Raw genomic sequence first — 20,929 nt, 5'->3', positions numbered from 1 at the left:
GGCCTTTGTCCTTCCAGGCTGAACAGTTAAACACTCTTTGCCTGCTGTTTGCATGTTACCTGTTGGTTTACTGCTCTTAAATCTAAATCTAGCCCACAGTTGGTGCACTCATGTTTTTTGTAGACCAAGTTTATGTTGAGTTTTTATTTATCTTTGACTAGGCTATGTGGCATACTACCAGTTACTCGAGTTGTAGCCTGGCCTCATCTGAACATGCATATTCTTCAATTTTGAGTCTTATTGAAGGATCAGTATCACCTAAATTAGCGTGGGAAAAAATGACCAGCACACTATATTATTTAGATCTGAAATATGAATTCAAAGCCTCATTTTATTTCTTTAGTATTCATACATTTCCTATTTAGGCTGTGGTTTTAAAATGAGAAGTGTTCTTTTTCAGAACCACGTTTGCTAAAATCCACGTAGTTCAACCTTTGGATTTTTTTTGTTTTTTGTTCTTTTTTTTTTTTGTGTTTTTTATTTATTTTTTTGTGAGAAGGAAGGGTACTGTTACACTTTACATTTTGCTGTATATTTGCATTTATTTCTCAGCTTTCTTATTCAAAGGATACTGAATTGACTTGTCAGTGTGGGGGAAAAGAAAAAGCTGAGGAATAAAAGACAAAATGTTTAGCTAATCTTAACTCTATAATTAGAGCCATCTTATAATTATTATGATAACACTTATTTTATTTAACTCTTACATTAGGACCCATATCCCAGATTTTAGTTCCGCTAAACTCGCTTTGTTTTCTTAAAACATGTTCGCATGCCACGCAAGTACAATCAAAAATGGCTAAACTGATCTATATTCAACTTTTAGTGCCCTTGTTTTTCCACCCTTGTCTAAATTAAGTTTTAAGCCAGTAAAATTAAGTAAGCCACTAAATTTGGCATTTGCTTTCCAGATGTGCAGTGATGCTGCTGAGCACTAGCTAAAAAGCTTCTTTTTTCTATATATTTTCTTCTATAAAATATATTATTGCTTAATGTAATAATGGTTTTTACTGTCACCTTTCTCTACTTTTGTTTTTCTTCTTTTGTCCCCACAGCCTATAGCTAGCCCTTTATCATTTTAATTATGTTTGTACAAAATTACTAGCTTTAAATAGACACCAGTGCAATTTACAAATGTCTTTTATATGCCAAAATGTATGAATTAATTGCAATTACTAGTTCTTGGAAACGATAATTTATGTTAGAAGCCCTCTAATCCTTGTAGTTGAGGCTAACATAAACATTCCTGATGTCTATTTCATTCTCACTTTCAGATGAGTTTTGGAAGTTTGAACACCCGTTTTATTTCCAGCATTACTTATAAACCTGTCCGGTTTGTCACATGATAAACACTAATTTCTTCAAATCCCAACCTCTCCTCATTTCTAACTATTCATGTTGTGAAGAGACATTTCATTTCCAAGCATTTTTGATTTTACCTCTTGTTCAGTTATTAAGTCTTGTTGCATATCCATTCCTCAGGTATGTTGAGCTTTAATCAGTAGGCTGCTGAGAGAAATAAAGTGACAAGTGTACTCACATAATACTGGCTGTATTCTGTCAAAGTAGAGTGATTCAGGAGGCAGTGATAGGTCAGATGCCATTTCATTACCCTGGCAAAGGAACTAAGGAAAAAAACAGCCTGCTCAAATTTGCAGGGAAAATATTTCATATAATCAATCTACTAAAATCATATAATTCTGCAAAGCATGTGTAAATGTACAGTCCCTACTGATCCCTACTGTTCCGTTGCTGTGCGTGTGATCTATAATGTAAATGGCTTTCGACACATTGAGTGAATGCCTCATAATAATTTTTATGCTTCACTGTGAAAGTAACCTGCACCATAGGCTTACAAATGCACATTCACCTGATCGTTTACTTCTTCGTCCTGGATTTCATGCAGACCGTTTTAATTTGCTTCAATATATTGTATAATATATTGCTGTCACAGTAATACATACAGTATTTAATCCATACTACTAGTTCTTGCTCATTTAAACTGTTTTTAAAATGTTGTCATTGATCAGTACTGTATTATACTGTGTAATAAATAAATAAACAAGTTATGTGAAGTTATGTGTTGACGTCCATATTGAGTTTTAAATATGTTTCTAAAAAAAATAGAAATACTCAAGACTTTATAGCAAAACAAAACTATATTAACAATAGGCAAGAAGAACGATCCGGCCAAAACAGCATCCACAGAGAATAAAAAAAAAAGTTTCCCCAAACCTAAAAGCAGCAAAGTACAAACTGTACTGTAAGCTATTGGTGGGAGTAAAACTAGTAACACACACACAGTCAGCTTATAGGTCTAAACAAATCTGGAACATCATTTAAAATGAAATCGATATCAACAATTTACAGTAAAATGTAGGCCCTGTAACATTTGGCAAACCTCTGGATTACGTTTAAATCTCACACTTGTTAACATGAAACACTGGAACAAACATTTTAAATGTTAACCATGACTTATTATTATTATTATTACATACAGTATATCAGTGCAGTATGTTTGAGAATTAATGCTGACATTAAAGAACTAGGTAGTATACACATGACTTTGTAACAGGAACACGTTTCTTTAAAAGACTTTGCCGATCGGTCTGAGGACCAGATTTCTGAATGTAAACTGAAAAACTATACTGGGCCCAAATTCTTTTGCAGGATCAAACATAACACAGGAGAGCATTGCTTATGCTTTTTGAATTGCTTCCCACTCTCTCAAAAATGATGTTTCATCGGAAGGTCATAAGTTCAAATCCCGCCACTGCTGAGCCCTTGAGCAAGGCCCTCAACCCTCCCCTGCTCAGTTGTAAGTCGCTCTGGATAAGGGCGTCTGCTAAATGCCATAAAATGTAAAGAAAAAATTGTTAACCCTTGTTATAGAACTGCAACAAGATCAGAGTTTTTTTTTTTTTTTTTTTTGCCTATAAGCTCGCTTTGTGTGGAGCTCAGCTATAAGCGCTGCACTGAATTTAGTTCTTGTTGCACTATGCATTTGCATTTCTCAGAGGTTATTGGCCTGGATGATCTGCTGCAGGATGCTGTCCACATCACCAGTGTCATAGCTGATTCCCTGCATATCCAAATTAGGCAAAATGGAAGAAAGGAGGGACACAACGTTCCTACGGATCGAGCGTAATCGATCCAGTACAGAACTGTGGAGAGAAAAAGATGTATATTTAATTTACTTCTTTAATAAATAAAAACACTGCTTTTTAGTAAAACAAAGTTAACAAAGATACCTGTCCTGAATACTGGATGTATTGGCTGTTGTATTGGTGCTTTGTTCTTTCCTTTCTCGTGTCTCCTTCTTTGCTTGTTTCACTTTGCTCTGGAGTTCATCATTTTCCTTCTTCACTTTAGTCAGCTCTGTACATAGCGCTTGGTTTTGGCTTTGCAGTTTTGCCAGTGTCTTACTCCAGTGCAGGTCATCTGCTGGGGTAACTGGTGCTTCCTGCTGGCTTCCAGGACTGACACATTTCTTTAAAAGACTTTGCTGATCTGTCTGAGGACCAGATTTCTGAAGGTAAACAGAAAAACTATGCTGGGCCCAAATTCTTATGCAGGATCAAACATAATGATATGATACTTATTGAATTGCTTCCCACTGTGTGGTCAAAAATGAATAGATATTTATCACATGTTAGTGACTGTTAAACAGAAAACATGTAATGTATTCATAAATAAAATCTAATTAGTCATGTTATAATGAAACTACCATTAGAAAAGCGGATGTGATTGGTTATTTTAGCTGAATGCTGCTTTATTCAATGTATTTGTATATTTGTGTAGCAAATGTTACTATTTCTTCTATGCTATCTTAGGTTTTATTAATATATATAATTCTGCTAAAGACACGTGAGCAAATCTCCAAAGAAACTGCTTCTTGCAAGTTTTTGTTTTCCTACCAACAGGTAAATGCAGTTTTTGTGTGATGCATAAGTTACACACATATTAAAGTGTGTACTAAAAACTTGGGGTTATAAGTGAATTCCCTTCTCACCTTAGATGTCATAGAAGCTGTTGAAACCCCTGAGTCTGTGTTTCCATCATGTACAGACCCTGATACCTCCCCGTCTGATAATTGACTCATCTGAACAACCGCTTCTCGTAGGCCAAGGATCCTCCTGAGGCGTTTGGCTTCACGCTCCAGTTGGTCCAGTCTGCTAGTGAGCACAGACCGGTCAGGACTCTCGAGCCGGAGCAGAGGGCGCGACTGCCTACTGGTACGGCTAAGAGGAGTAACCACCACTGTCTGAGCTGGGGGTAAAGGGTGAGACCATGCCATGGAGGGATGAGGTATGATTGGATGAGGCCAGCTTGGGGACCCAGAGGCAGGTTTTGGCTTGTCTTTAGTCTGTAAGCCTTGTGCCTCTTGCTGTTCCGAAGGACTCGGGTTAGCAGCGCTCTCTCTGTCAGGGCACACTGCCGTTTTTTTATCCTCTTCCTGAGCATTGTTCGTGGCCTTGTTGCTGTTTGTCTCCAACACTTCAGGAGATTTCTCTATTGCCGGTTCATCCAATTCTGTTGTAGTAGTTGATATCTCTTTTTCAGAGTCAGTGCATTTTGGTGATTTGCTGCTGGTTTCATTGTTCGTCCATGTTGGTTTTCTTTTGTTGCTAGAGACAAAAAACATGAATAATTTTATTTTTATAATCATGTTAATCTGTAAAGCTATATTACATGGAATGGAATACTCCAGCACTTTTTAACCTAAACTCCATTCACTGCATATGTAGAGAATGTGCAATTACTATTCACAAGAAGATGGACATGTCGCTGTATTAAAAAACACACTTCACACTTATAACAAAAATCTATGGGCAGGTGTTGATTGTCACAACCCTCCATACTCTAACCACAGAAACTCTTGAAGGTGTTATTCCAACGTTAGAGCAGCAGAGAAAAAAAAAACAATGCTGTGGAAAAACTATCTTTCTTTACTTTTTTTTACCTAAAAGAAGAGACTCCTGAGTATTTACTTTTAGGTATTTAGATTTACATTTTAATATACAAATACCTTTAATTGAATAACTATTAATCATGCTATCAGAAATGTATTTTTCCATAAAATGTTAAATAAAACAAATTTAACAGTTAGCTTTGAAAACAGGTTTTCTGTTCATTTCCCAAGTAAAGCAAAATATTGCAGATAGAGTGAACTGAGTTTAGTTTTGTGTGGAAAAAGGCTGGAACATTCCTTTAGGTATTATTCTATATGTGGGTATGTGTAGATGTAAACTGGTGGTTGATGTTTGAGATGTTGGTGTCAGACCGATGGGATTGCAAGGATGGGGTGGATTTTTCGTCTTTGTTCTCGGTCTCAGCTTCCATGAAAATAACAGTTTTATCCGGTGTAGTTTCTGAAGTGGGCTCAGGTCCCTCTTTGCTCTCAGCAGGGGTTGAGTCTTTATCATTCTTACACATAAACATACATAAATAAAAGTAAAAAAATACGTATTAACTCTGTAAGAGCACACTGAGAACATTCAACATAAAAAGGACATTTAAGCAAACACACATAACGCGCGCGCACGCACACACACACACACACACACACACACACACACACACACACACACACACACACACACAGTCTTTCTTTTCTTCTATGTATAGACGCTTAGACGCTTGTCTAATTTTAAACTGTACCAGAGAAAATGACTGACCAGCATAAAATAAACCAAAGTCCAAATATAGATCCAAACATGCAAACTGTTTTTCACTTTGTATTTTGCCAGCTCAAAAAACTTGCACAAACCTTTTTTTTTTTTTTTTTTTTGCATATAGCAAAATTAAGAATTAATTAAGAAACTATAAAAGTATATTTCACTGAAACTATATGGAAATTAACTCATTTAGCTTTTAACCTAGCCTTTTAACCTGCTGTCTTCCCCTCAAAGATCATGCTGAAAACCAGCTTAGCACAGTGATAAAACCACCTAGTCTAAAGTCTAAACATAGTGACTTCAAGACTAAGTATCAGTTTGTTAAATAGTTACTTGCTACAGCAAAACTAATTTAAGCAGTGTTCGTTGTTGGTTGTAGATATTAAAACCTATGACTGAGATACATACAAAAGTATCTTAGTTTAGGAAAATGTGTAGCTTTTAGACCTTCATATTGAATAATGTCATAATTAAAACATGTGAAGGGTTTTCCCAGGCTGTCACAAATATGCAAATTATGTCCTAAAAGACACACTTTCATTGTTTGCATTTGTGGAAGCAATCTGTTTCTGTTATAGATGCAATTCTACTACATGGGTTTCAGTTGATGAGTAAAATGCAGTCTGATATATGAAGCACAATAGTAAAAATGTACAGGCTCGTGTTAGAATGACATTAATGTTCGATTCAACAGCGGACCATACATGTACCAAAAGGGGCAAGTGACTCTGTTAAGAGACAATAATGTAACATTTATATAAGAAGTCTTGGTCGTAAGCACTTTATCTTAAAAAGTTTGCTTAGCTTTGCAAATTTTCCCAGAACAGGAAAAGTCTTCGAGTCAGAGCAGTTTATGCAATACATTAAATCATAAATAAAATATTGTACTTGTTGGCAAATATCTGTGGTATAAACAGAACAACACACTCTTCAGTGTATTTTTATACAAAAATGTATGCACTTAAAGTAGTGGGGTAATTAAATAAACTTAAATAGTTAAATAATTAATTTAAATTCCAGTTTATCAAACATCAGATACAGAGAATGGGGCCTGTATGGTGGGAGTCATTTTATGAATGCCAAATATTTATTTAATCACATTTAATTTTGGGCTCTTGTCATATTACATCTGTGTCTCACTTGTGTATTATTTTTCTCTACCTGAAAAATAAGAGTAACTTCTGCAGTGGGAAAATGTATCTCTATTTCTACTTTGTTTTTACTTGAGCTATGTATTGGACTGTTTCTAGATGCCCTCACATGCCTTTTGACTGAGTTATGAGATAATGTGTACATGTGCAGCAAGGTCACGCAGAAACTGTTTTACTTTGTACATGATACAGAATGCTTGAAGTTAATCAGTATGTACTGTTTTTCTACAAAGCTTGAAGTTTATAAAGCTGCAACCAGAGCTCAGGGCTTCTTCTGGCTGCTCATGTTCTGAGAACACACGGATGCCCACTTTCTGTAGAGATTTTTCCACCACACTGCCACCTTTACAACACTTCCAAAAAGCACTAATACCTCAGACATCAAAATGTTTTCCTTACTGGCTATTAGAGGTGTAACAATACACAAAATTCACAGTTCTGTACGTACCCCGGTTATTAAGTCACGGTTAGGTTCAATTTCAGTACGGTTAGAGGGAATAAATGCAAAACGTAAAATTGCTTTTTTTTTTTTTCCCTGTTTTTTATTATTATTTTTAACTATTATTATTATTATTATTATTTGTCATAATTAACATTTGAACAGGTTACATTTTTTAAATAACTTTAAATAAAATCCCTACTTGGTTAAATAATATGAATCTTTTTATTTTATAATGTTTTCTAAAAATAAAAAAGCATAAATCAAATTAATTCCATGCACTTATTATAAAAAATAATATATATAAATTCAGTAATTAATTAAATTAAATAAATAAAATTCATTTATGGAAAAATGTGATTAAATAGTTTACATATGTTAGACCCCATTTGCAGAATACAGATGTATATATATGAATACAGTGAGGAAAATAAGTATTTGAACACCCTGCTATTTTGCAAGTTCTCCCACTTAGAAATCATGGAGGGGTCTGAAATTTTCATCGTAGGTGCATGTCCACTGTGAGAGACATAGTCTAAAAAAAAAATCCAGAAATCACAATATATGATTTTTAAACTATTTATTTGTATGATACAGCTGCAAATAAGTATTTGAACACCTGTCTATCAGCTAGAATTCTGACCCTCAAAGACCTTTTAGTCTGCCTTTAAAATGTCCACCTCCACTACATATATTATCCTAAATTAGATGCACCTGTTTGAGGTCGTTAGCTGCATAAATACACCTGTCCACACCATACAATCAGTAAAAATCCAACTACTAACATGGCCAAGACCAAAGAGCTGTCCAAAGACACTAGAGACAAAATTGTACACCTCCACAAGGCTGGAAAGGTCTACGGGGAAATTGCCAAGCAGCTTGGTAAAAAAAAAAAAAACACTGTTGGAGCAATCATTAGAAAATGGAAGACGCTAAACATGACTGTCAGTCTACCTCGGACTGGGGCTCTATGCAAGATCTCACCTCGTGGGGTCTCAATGATCCTAAGGAAGGTGAGAAATCAGCCCAGAACTACACGGGAGGAGCTGGTCAATGACCTGAAAAGAGCTGGGACCACCATTTCCAAGGTTACTGTTGGTAATACACTAAGACGTGTATTATCCAATGACCATTTGGATGATCCAAAGGAGTCATGGGAGAAAGTCATGTGGTCAGATGAGACCAAAATAGAACTTTTGGGTCATAATTCCACTAAACGTGTTTGGAGGAAGAAGAATGATGAGTACCATCCCAAGAACACTATCCCTACTGTGAAGCATGGGGGTGGTAGCATCATGCTTTGGGGGTGTTTATCTGCACATGGGACAGGGCGACTGCACTGTATTAGGAGAGGATGACCGGGGCCATGTATTGCGAGATTTTGGGGAACAACTTCCTTCCCTCAGTTAGAGCATTGAAGATGGGTCGAGGCTGGGTCTTCCAACATGACAATGACCCGAAGCACACAGCCAGGATAACCAAGGAGTGGCTCTGTAAGAAGCATATCAAAGTTTTGGCATTACCTAGCCAGTCTCCAGACCTAAACACAATAGAGAATCTTTGGAGGGAGCTCAAACTCCGTGTTTCTCAGCAACAGGCCAGAAACCTGACTGATCTACAGAAGATCTGTGTAAAGGAGTGGGCCAAAAACCCTCCTGCAGTGTGTGCAAACCTGGTGAAAAACTACAGGAAATGTTTGACCTCTGTAAAGGCTACTGTACCAAATATTAACATTGACTTTCTCAGGTGTTCAAATACTTATTTGCAGCTATATCATACAAATAAATAGTTAAAAAATTCTTACATTATGATTTCTGGATTTTTTTTTTAGATTGTGTCTCTCACAGTGGACATGCACCTACGATGGCAATTTCAGACCCCTTCATGATTTCTAAGTGGGAGAAGTTGCAAAATAGCAGGGTGTTCAAATACTTATTTTCCTCACTGTGTATATATATATATATATATATATATGTGTGTGTGTGTGTGTGTGTGTGTGTGTGTGTGTGTGTGTGTGTGTGTGTGAAGCTGGATATAAAACGTTAAGAATCCATAGTGCTAGCATTAGCCGCTAGCCACTTCCAAATCTTAATTCTGAGTGAGTTTCCACAGCGACACTGTGCTAACTCTCGTTTCTTTTTTATACCCCTATCATTGCTGTATATGTTTTTAAGCTTAATGATCAAATAAAAATGCACTCAAAGTGCGAGGCTGAGATTAAACAAACGTGTACTGTTACTCCCCTACTAACCAAAACATATTTGTACACCCCAGGTGTACAAGTGGAAGCTAGATTAAATGTATGCTTGAAGATATTGAATTTTTGGAAAGTAGAATACAGCAGTCTTGTTCCGCATTTATTTCTCTGTTTTTTGTTTGTTTATGTGTCTGTGTGAGTATGAAAGAGAGAAAAAAAAACAGAGGGCGTGGGTGTAAAAGAAAGAAAGTACGTGTTGTGTATTTGTTGTGTATCACCTGTTTGTGTGTATATTTGTGTGTATTTGTGTAGTCTCACCTCCACAGATTTTCCTCTTCGTTTGGTCCAGCCTTCCCTGTAAAGATAAACCGAACAAACAAAATCTTATTAAAGCTACATGCAAACTGATTTACATAGGGATTTCTTTGCATCTGAGTGTGTTCATAATCAGTTTTTAAGAGTACGTATCAATTACTTTATGATATTTAAAGCAAATAACAAACCACTGCCATAAAGGGACCAGACAGCTAAAGGAAGTCAAGCTACATAGACTTGCCTCTTAACATGCTGTTAAACTCTGTGACAGTTTTATGATCTGCATGCAATTGAAATGTATAAAATGACATGTGGTTTGTTTTCACACTGTTTCACAGTTAAATGCTCAGGATGTGGTCTAACAGTAATCAACCATGCCACAGTCTGACCAAGGCTTACTTTGTTTCTCTTTTCAGACTGGTCTCTCTCACTCACACATACACACACACGCACGCACGCACCCACGCACACGCTCACACACAAAGAAAATGAAAACACATAGACATTGGCTGTTGTGGAGTCATTACTGTTTTTTGTGTGTTTTCTCATAGCTAGGTGTCAGCTCGTCCTCTGGCTCCTCGGGTTCCTCAGGCACTAAGCAGCTCCTTTGTGAGAACGACAGAAAAGTGTTCACTTTTTGTTATCCATGCATGTAAAGGTTTAGAAATATGATGCATTTCTTTAGGTGTAGTGAATTTAAGAAACTTTTCCACTGTGAAATGATAATAAAACAGATTTTATCAATATCATTACATATCAGTTGTGTCGTTTTTTTATCAGACAGAAGGAATTATAAAAGTCAGGTTTGTGTACAAACATGGTACCGTTGAATATATTAGTAAATACCTATATGTCTGGGATGTCTGGGTGTTGTAGAAATACATTCTCCCTTCATTTGAACTAGGAGACGCAAAGCTGTTCCAGCATGACAATGTTTATTTGCACAAAGCACACTCCATGAGGATATGGTTTACATGGTTTGGAGTGGAGGATTTTGACTGGACTGCTACAAAGCTATAGACTTCAACTATATTGAAAATGTTTGTGGATGATTTGGAACACTGACTGCACCCTAAGCCTCCTCATCCTACATTAGTACCTAACTTTACTAACATCGTTGTGCCTAAATGAGCAGGAATCTCTGCAACCACACTCCAAAATCTAGTGGAACATTTTTTCAGAAGAGTGGAGGTTATTATAACAGCAAATGGGGACTAAACATGGATCCCAGAACATAAAATGTGTGTGTGTTAATATGTGGGTATTGGTCTGTCTGACCTTAGACGGCTGATAGGGTGCTTCCTACAAGTGAACTGCTCAGGGAAATTGTTTTTGAACAGGTGAGTAGGAATGCCCCTCCACTTCATACAGTCCTCACACTGAATCCATGACACATCCCTGAGAAAAAGAAACAGAACAAGTCTGCTGCTTTTCAGTCTAAACGGTGTTTGCAGTAATCGGCATTTCAGCAGAACTCAGCTTCAGCACTAGAAGCATGATCAAGATTCATGACTTCTTTAGCAAATATATATTTCCCAAATGTGCTTCCTTTAACTTAAGTTAAAATAATCCAAATGCTTTCATTAGAAATCATTGATCTGACCAAGCCATATGCTCTAATTACACGATTTAAAAAAAAAGCAAAAGAGTAAATAATTATGATAAACAATCATGCTAACTATTTAGTTTGCTGTAAAACCCTGTTTAAACAAAACCACAGACAGACTGATGATAACTGATAAATTATCAGAAGAGCTGAGAAGAAACAAGCTTATTTTATCTATGTAAGAATATAGATAAATATAATCACATGTGCTTCCGTGAGTGCTGTTTAACCTGCTGCTGTCTCTATGAGATGATTTACTGATAACGTTCCTGTTCTTTCTTCCGGTTTCAGGTCTCAACTCAACTGCAGACCTGACTGAACTGTTTCCGTCTCTTTATCACTAAACACCAGCTAAGAAGCTTTCGTTGTGTGTGTGTGTGTGTGTGTGTGTGAGGCAGAGCACACATGAGGACTTTGTTTAAAGGTGTAAGATATGTGGTTTAACAGAAAATTGTGCTAATATAGGCTGTTCTAAGTTAAGCCAGACTGACCATCCGTTTACTAACCGACCAAAGTCGATGCCCTTCATGTTATAGGTACTTATATTGATTTGCAATTCATTTCTCATTATCATGTCTTGTGTTGCATCTGCCGCTTAACACTGCATGAAATGTGCTTTATTAACTACTTCCTGTGCAGCGTGCCTAATTAATCAAGGACAAGCTTTCCATCCGCCTGTAATATGGCAAACACCACAGCTTACGGTATTTCCTTTTCTTTTTCCTCCTTTTCCTCTTCCTCTTCCTCCTCCTCCTCCTCCTCCTCCTCCTCATCAGTCTCATCATTTTCCTTAGTATTTCCTTCTTTGCTTTTTCTTTCAAGAGCTTGAAATGCTCTTTCTTTTGCTTTCTTTTCCTTTTTCTCTCGCCAGTAGTCATTGAGTTTAATTCCGAGGGCAGCCAGGGTGAGTCTAAAAGAAAAACGACAGCATAGTTCAAATAGCTGAATGGTTTGGTCAGAAGGGTATACATTTAGCAGTGACACCAGGATCTTTGTGTTATAGGTGTATTTTTAGAAGTTGAATTCCTGTATAGCAAGATGTGTCAGGTGCGTAAACATAGAGAAAGAAGTACAGTGAGAATAAGTTTACCTGTACTCTTTGGTGTACTCAAAGTCCTGCTTGTTGTGAGCAGGTTTCAAAAAGTTACACTCAATTACTCCAATAACACCCACTCCTGACCTCAGGCCAGACGACTGTCAGAGGGGGGAAAAAAAATGTTTTTTTTATTTTCAGTCAGGTAGTTGTACAGAAAGACCCTGACTAAAAACAGAATGGAAAAGGATGAAATACAGAATCTGATTTCTGTGCATAATTATACTTATACAGTACCTTGATCTGACAGCCGACTTTCTCATATGATTTGATGAGCCTGTTGTTGTGATACATCATGATGCCATAATGATCTTTGTTTTTATTGTTAAAGCCAAAGGTGATCTTCACTCGTTCATTCTAATTTAGCCGAGGTTAAGGAAAGTGCAAAGTTCAAACTCATCAACTATATACACATTGTGCATAATATCTTGGCCAGTTGGATCGAATGTTTGTCTAAGTGTACTAATTACAAATCCATCCCCCTCTGTGTTGATTCAGAATAATGTAAATCAATCATGGTTGATAAACAGCGCCATGTTTACCACTGTGTAACATTCACTTTTACCATATACATATGGGAACTGAGGACACCAGGCACTGAGGTTTTAGGAGAGGAATTTTATCCCATTTCTGTCCTATGCAGAATTCTAGTTGCTCAACCTTCCTGGGAATTCTTTGTCATATTTTTCATTTTATGATAAATGCTATTGTAATTGATGCAGTATCCAGCTTGGCATTGTTTTGCTGTATTATGCAAGGCATTTCCTAAAAAAAGATTGAAAGCATGTGTTGCTCTAAAACCTGTACATAACATTATGCAATGATGGTGCCTTTCCAAATGTGCAGACTACCCATTTCATAGGCATTAATGCAGCCCAAATACCATCAGGATTAAGCTGCATGCTTTCAAACTGAGTGCTGATAAGTCAGATGGTTCCTCTCTCCCTTTGGATTGGATGCAGCATGCATGGATACAAAAAGAGTTTAAATTCTGATGCATATGTCCACAGAACAGTCCATTTAAAATGAGCTTTGGCCTAGAAAAGATGGCTGTGTCTCTGGATCATGTTTAATTTTATGTTCTGACCTGATGCCAATTAACCATTTAACTGCATTTAACAAGTTGCAAAATGTTCTTCCAGCTGTTTCTTTTTAGAAACACTTACTTTTCCAGCCTTTTGTTGCTCCTGTCCCATATTTTTGAGACTTGTTGTGCCCATCAAATTCTAAATTAACTTTTTTTACCCCTTTAAAATGGTTCATTGCTTCAGTTTAAACATTTAATGTTTTTATGTTCTACTCTGAATTAAACACAGGTTTAAAAGATTAGCAAATCACTCCATTATGTTCTAATTTACATGTACAATTTTTCATCTTTCTTGTAATTTGGGTTGTATGCATATAGCATTTTCCTCTGTGTGTTCTTAATTCAGCATGTGTATGCAAAATATGCAGTGTATGCAGTGTTTGTGTCCTGCATTCATTTACCATTTTGATTGTGCATGTCCATATCATAATATCAAAACCTGCTGAACAGGCATGGTCCAGCTCTAAACTTGTTCTCTACTGGATGTACCACTTAGATGTACAACGGGTACACAGGCAAGTAAATTAACAATTCTGTTCAAGCAGCTTTTGTGTCCACACGTCTACATGTAGACTTCTTCTTTTACTGTTCTTTTGGAACCTGTTTGCAAAACTGATATTTTCTACTTGACTTCATGTTGTCAGGTTCTTTATGCTTCAAATAAACTTCCTGTTCCTAGTGAAGCCTGACAATAACAAGGTAATGAATGCTGAAGTCTGCTGATGATATGGCATTATTAGTAAAGATATATACAGTTGGGGAAAGGAGAAATTCAAATACTATTTATGTAGCTCTAAAATATAGTGCTTCTTTTTCTAAATATGCAGCGTTTTGCTAGCAGTAGATAAAAAGCCTTTCAGAAGGATACAATGAACTGTGGTTTGTAAACATCGTTTTCAATCATAGACAGACTCTTTGCCACTAGTTTTGTCTGAACTTTTTTCTCTCTGAGGATGATGTGAATCCTGGGTTTCAGATAGAGAATGCTGAGATATGCCTGAGAAAGAAAAGAAACAGGGAGAAACAGACAGAAATGTTAGTTTCAAACTATTCCAGTCTGATTTCCTCATTGTGAACTTTTTTAATGGCTCTATCCTTCACTCACTCTAAGAGAGTAATCCATCTCTGGGATGATATGGTCAGTTCTGTGAGGTCCAGAGTAACGCCTCTTTGCTTTCCCCTCCATTTCCTCTGAGCGGATCTCTGGCAGGCGGATGTCCTCTGTATCGGCTTCAAAGTCAAACTCAGGCTTCCCGTCTTTATTCCTATCAGTGACAGCACTAAATTAGCTGCTCATCCCATCGTGTAAATATCCTGACATAAAACTCAGGATTTTATTGAACAGTTGAAAAATCGATTAAAAATTTCAGTCAGTCAGTCTGTCTGTAAAAGTAGTATTTGTGACTGGTGCTGTTTTTTTTTTGGTTGTTGCTGTATTTTAGTAAAAACAGAGACCATCCCGAATACCCTTTAAGTGCCAAAACAATTAAATAGAATGCTGACTGAACCAAATTTTCCTAAAAGGAACTGAATGATGCTAGATAACACGAGAACGTGCACTGGTAAGAAGTCTGCAGCTACAAATTGTACACCTATACAGCTAAACACAGCTGCTTGAAAAACAAACCATAGCATTGTTAAATAGTTAAATGAATCCAGAGTGCATAGTCCATGGAATATTTTAATAATATGAATAAATTACATTAGATAAACAAATGAAACGCTTGTGCTGTATTGATACTATCAATGTCAGAATAGTTTTTGAACAATTAATTAAACCTGAATTTTTAAAAAAAATAAAAATATAACAGTGATTTATTATAGTGATTATAAAACATTTCAGCAGTTTGCAATTTCAAAAAATCAAGAAAAAAAAATGTAGAAGTATGGAAATGTAGGAATTTCTTTAGGGTTCTGGTTAAAGAGTTCTGAAAATCTTAAAACAAATTTAAAAGGGAATCTTTAACATTTACCTCCCTGGTAGGTTTGCGTTTTCATTCACATTTCTAAATTATTTAAACCCAACAGATATACAAATGTTTATTTTGTACTGAAATAATCCATAAAGTTTTTTATTTTTGGTGACATATCTTGATCATGTAACCCATCGATTCAAAATAACAGTGCAATCAGTATTATACAAGCTCTCTACTTAGGATTGCTGTTCCTATGGCTACCATGTAAGATGCAAGTGATCCTGAAAATGCATTTCTGCCCTTTTTAAGCAGAGGGAAACAGGCAGAGCATGAGAATGGCCAATAAAACATGAAAAACCATTAACAACTCTGTTTTTGCACCAATAGGTTATTGGCTTTTTAAAATTAGAATACTATACTAGTGCTGCTGGTTTGTCTTTTTACCTGCGGATGTTCCAAATGAGGATCTTGGTACCCTTTTTGCCTGGGATAGTGTCGAGCTGTTCCTGTAGTTCAGACTCTGACTTGAAGAGTGAGTGTGTGAGGATGGCTCTCAGACTGGCTTCTGAATCCTCCGTTATTACCAAAGACTGTGAGGGAACCAAAGTTAAGGAGAGATGGCAAACAGAAGGACACACTTCCACTCATACAGTAAGTAACAGGAGTTGAGTTTCCCTCTTCCCACAAAGTCTCATGTTTTTTTAATTCATAATATTGCCTTAGACATGATTATGGTTAAGATTTGGGTTATTTTGTAACTTTTCTTACAACTTTTCCTTAGTGTGGATACAAGAAAGGAAAATGTAAATCACTGAATCTGAATTCTGTAGATCCATCAATACCTGACTTGTAACCAAAATAACAGCAGTGACCCGAGACCAATATATATATGGCACATTTTCGAGTCAAATCTTCAGGATCTGTGCACTACTCAAATCTTCCAGCATGTTTGCAGTTAATTTGCTAGCAAAGCTAGTAAAGCATTTCTGTCTTCCGTAGGCAATGGATTTATTTATTTTTGCTCATGACATCACCAGTTCCTTGTTTTGAAGCTAAATGTATCTGGTGCTTTAAAAAGGTGGCAAAAAAGACTTGTCAGTGGAAAAACTTTGTGATCACCTGCAAGCATAAGAATAGATTTTTCCACTGGTACGCCAGAATATATATATATATATATATATATATATATATATATATATATATATATATATATATATATATATATATATATATATATACAATATATATATATAAGCGCCATGTCTCAAATCAAGCAGCAAAACCTGCCAATATAAACATCCAACAATTAAAACCGTCCGTGTGGAAACCGTTTGGTGTCCTGATGATTTATGTAATCTACAACTCCATAATGACATTTCTTCCTGCTGTATGTTCAGTATGGTTCACTTATAATAAACATATATTTGCATAAAGCATCCATATTTGTCCATGCCTATGTATATTAGAGTATTTAAAATGTGAAAAGTATTCATCTTAGGTACATTTTACAAAACATATATACAGTTTGTATAAAGTATAAAGTGTGTCTCTTGCTTTATTAAGGATATTAGTCTGTTGGTTAAATGGTGCTATGGGTACAATGACAGCCTGAGCTTTGATGGCATGCAGGAAGGTCTGAGAGAGCATGCCAACACTCTGACATCCTCCATTCTTAGTAAAGATCAGAGCATCACGTCCCAGTCGCATCGATCCGGATTTGAAGCCATTACCGTAGATCCCTATGGCCTGGTGACTACCTTTGCCAGATCCTTTTTCTGTGAAACCAAAACTATAAAGCAAGAAAAAGACAAAAAATACCAGAAAAGGTAAACTGTAAAAAACTTATTAACAAAGTTCAAATACATATGCAACTTCTCAATGACCACACAAAAATACAGACATTTTTAGAGCACTAAAGCATGAAACAAAATCATATTTTAACATGGAATATCATTTAAAGTCCTGGCACTGGATATAAAAAAAAAAAGTCTAAGGTGCATAAACACCCTTTACAATTGAGACTAAATTAAACTCTCTAAACACCTTTAAGATCAAATAATTGTGGTCTAATTTAATTATAATCCTTTATATACATTATATACAACATGCACTTTTGTATTTTATTCACTTATTATTTTTATTTATAATAAGATTATATGAATGCTTGGTAAGGTTCCTGGTGGTCTAGTGGTTAGGATGCGGCGCTCTCACCGCTGCGGCCCGGGTTCGATCCCCGGTCAGGGAACCAACCCCAGCCATTAGGGCACAGTGCATGTGCACTCTTAGTGCTGGTCCCAAGCCCAGAAGCGTTAGGAAGGGCATCCAGCGTAAAAACATGCCAAATCAAACATGCGGATCATACATACGGATGATCCGCTGTGGCGACCCCTAATGGGAGAAGCCAAAAGAAAGTTTTATTATATAAATGTTTGGGGTGTGATCTGTGATTCACATACTCTAGGCTGTATTCCTGCATAGTAATGAAACATTAAGTATTTCTATCAGCACATTTCCTCTGGTCATCGCCAATATTACTGTCTTATGGTCTTGCCAGTGGATGCTTTATTATTATTTTAATATTATTTCATTACAAGTTAGTTTTCGTAAGCTCCTCATTCTCCATCTTAATTATTTCTGTTCTTGTACAATGCAGTAAATAAAGAGAAAATCTTCTTGCCTCCTTGGACATATTCTGCTATTCATTATTTTTATGTCAAAACCAAATGTAAAGGACGATAATGGTAGAGAACTGATTTATAAATTATAATGAACACAGAATATAACAAAAAAGGCAAATAAATGATCATTTATAAAACATTTATAATGATTATAAAGAATTTAAGTTTCATATTAGGAAACTAAGAATTTTGCTACCTATACCAGACCAATCTGGACCACGTCAAGTTATTGGCATATTATATATTCAAAGTCTATTCCAGACCCACCTGAGCATCTTGTGCAGTTTATTTGGTGTCATTCCACTTCCGTTATCAATAAAGCTAAGACACAGCTCCTCTTTTACAGTGACCACATCAATCCAGATCTGTTTGGCTGTGACCCCGGGATCAGATGCGTTATCTACCACGCAGAGAGACAGCAAGTTCACAAACAACTTTTATCACACACATTTATCAATAAATGATGTAACGGATTTTGCTAACGCTATTGCTAGTGTCAGACACAAAGTTTAATGCCATGATGTCAGATTAAATAAACATATTTAAACTAGTGGACCACTCCTATAGCTCTGAAACACACGATCTTCAAAAATCCATGAGTTCAAGTGAATAACTATGAGTCACAGTAGGATTATTTGCACAGTATAAGAGTCATATGACAATGGCTTTATGTATTCCAAATGAAAAAACTAAATTCACAATCAGTGCAATGACACCTTTATTTCGCATTATTAACATTAACATTAATGAGCATTTAGCAGATCTGAAAAATTAGCTCCTGAAGAGAGCTGTTAGCAAAAATGTACGATAACCAGGTAATGGCTAACAGATTGGGCTGGTGAGTTTCCCTTTATTTTTTATTTCGAACTCAACTGCTTTTTCATTTGCTTGAAAATTGCATTTTTCTACCAGAATAGTGGACATTTAAAAATCTGACATTCATTAGCTTTAAAGATTAAGCACCAAATTTAAAGCTAGAGAAAGGAAAGAAGAGGAGACAAAGAAGTGATGGAGAAAAGAGGAGGAAGACAGAGAGACAGACAGAGAAAGAGAGAGGGGACTTGGGCAGAAAATATTTATGCTTAAGATTTTGGGACGACTTGTGTTTTTATTAGCAGACTGACTGTTGTGTTGGTTGTGTTTGTTGAGTTTAAAGCATGTAGGTCATTGACCGACCGGATGTGCAACAGGTGCTCATTCCCCCGCCGCGTCGTAATTGAGCTCTGTCCCATACTGCACATTAAATGATACCACCAGCCTAAGCAGGTCACCATCACTATGCTTCATGTTGTAATATAGTAGTTTTATAATGCTGTTAGTTTTGTCAGATGGAGATCTGTCTTCAAGTCTTCATGTTTGATTTTATGAGAAAGAAAAACAAAAAAAAAAACAATATCGATGCCTTACCTATTAACTCTGCGACAGCACTGAAAGGCCACGTGTGACTGGTGGAGTTACTGTCCAGGTACGATGGGCTCATCTGCAAACACACAAAAGCGCGACAACGTGTCACACAAAACATCAGGATGCGTTTGCAAAGTACAGAAGTGCAGTAAGTATACACACAGAGCTCAGACGGATCCCGTGCTCGCTCAGCCTCGCCATGTCTTCGAGTCCGGGAAAAACAGAAACAAACAAAAAAAAAAAAGCAAAACAAGCACTAAAATAAAATTAAAACAAGTTTGTATTGCAAAACTCGCTTTCTTCCTCCTTGCTCAGCGCACAAACAGTTCCTTCCTCTTTCACTTCTTTGACACGGCTGACACTGAAAAGTGCGCAGTGCCGCGTGCGCGCTGCTTAGCTACAACTCACTGAGGGTTGCCAGATTGAACCCCAGCACTGTTTACTACAGTATTATAAACACCTGCTATCTGCAAGTCAGTGTTTTATTTACTGGTAGCCGAGTTGGTTTGCACAGGGTACGTTCAGATGGGACAGTTTCAATGCCAGGTTGTCTTAGCATTCTTTCCATTAAATTAACAAACACAAAAAAACAAAACAAAAAACCCAACATTAATTTACTCAATGAGACGAATGTGTATATGTGACTTAAAATGATTAGCATATTCTAAAAAAGCATAACACTTGGATTCATCCTCTCAGTGTACAAGCAAAGCATGTTTTGAGACTCTGGAATGCATTTCACCAAGATGTCCAAACAGCACTAGCAATCACTTTACCAAAGCACTCAAATTAGTACTTTATATAGTCTTATTTCTAACTATATTTCCTTCCCAACACAGTTTTGAGACTAATGGACTTCTAAGCCTGTGACACTGTAAACCAGCATCAGGATTGTATTAAAGGATTGAGGTATTGAGAGAGACTCCAAAGCACCACTGAAGTCACACAACAGATATGATAAGTAGCTTATACATATATAAATTGAGCAGTGACAGGCTGTCAAGGCTAGCAGGGTCTTCTCTGCTGCCTAAACACAGAATCACTTACATTTTTATAAATTTTTCTTCCATGATTATGTCTTAAATTATTCCCCCTTTCTCTCAGTTGCACTGCTTCAAGTAGTGTATGTTTACTATAGAGTTCATTTCAGCTGTCATATCATGTGTAGCCAGGGTCAGAGGAATCTGTCTTGAGGCCTGTGCCTCAGCGGTGCAGGCACTTGTGATGTAAAATACATGATGTTTGCCTTAACAAATCAGATCTCGAGTTGGTAATACCGGGGTCATCTAGCAGGCATACAGTATAATCAACATTTTCCATGACCATTGGTTGGTCAGAAAATGCACTAGCCAGAGTGTGTAAACAGCA

The 20,929-nt window shown here is 36.5% G+C and overlaps 2 protein-coding genes across 4 annotated transcripts in view; one reads left to right on the top strand and one right to left on the bottom strand.

The window, feature by feature from the left end:
- tbc1d9b (TBC1 domain family member 9b) overlaps positions 1–2,072 on the top strand; it is a 24,572-nt gene extending 22,500 nt beyond the window's left edge. For both annotated transcript variants that reach the window (XM_083546950.1, XM_083546951.1), the window contains one exon: positions 1–2,072. This exon is cut by the window's left edge and continues 789 nt beyond it. The gene's annotated coding sequence lies outside the window, so the exon portion shown is untranslated.
- A 49-nt stretch (positions 2,073–2,121) lies between these two features.
- LOC310729020 (MORC family CW-type zinc finger protein 3) lies at positions 2,122–19,980 on the bottom strand. Of its 2 annotated transcripts, none has more exons than XM_083546971.1 (17): positions 19,724–19,980; positions 19,565–19,637; positions 18,425–18,557; positions 17,048–17,268; positions 15,924–16,071; positions 14,669–14,828; positions 14,432–14,560; positions 12,714–12,833; positions 12,474–12,577; positions 12,087–12,293; positions 11,056–11,175; positions 10,305–10,382; positions 9,781–9,817; positions 5,282–5,424; positions 4,010–4,625; positions 3,249–3,511; positions 2,122–3,161 (listed from the first exon to the last, which is right to left on the bottom strand). In XM_083546971.1, the coding sequence occupies exons 1-17, from the start codon at positions 19,760–19,762 to the stop codon at positions 3,011–3,013; spliced, it is 2,742 nt and encodes a 913-aa protein (XP_083403097.1). In that variant the 5' UTR covers positions 19,763–19,980; the 3' UTR covers positions 2,122–3,010. The 2 variants fall into 2 exon arrangements, with proteins under 2 accessions (XP_083403097.1, XP_083403096.1); XM_083546970.1 differs by having other exon boundaries at positions 3,249–3,526; positions 19,724–19,979.
- Between the last annotated feature and the right edge of the window lie 949 nt (positions 19,981–20,929).

The sequence above is a fragment of the Silurus aristotelis genome (assembly GCF_946808225.1).
Source record: "Silurus aristotelis genome assembly, chromosome: 7".
Taxonomy (NCBI): Eukaryota; Metazoa; Chordata; class Actinopteri; order Siluriformes; family Siluridae; genus Silurus; species Silurus aristotelis.
The sequence above is the reverse complement of the archived record's forward strand: the minus strand, read 5'-3'. Positions and strand labels throughout refer to the sequence as shown.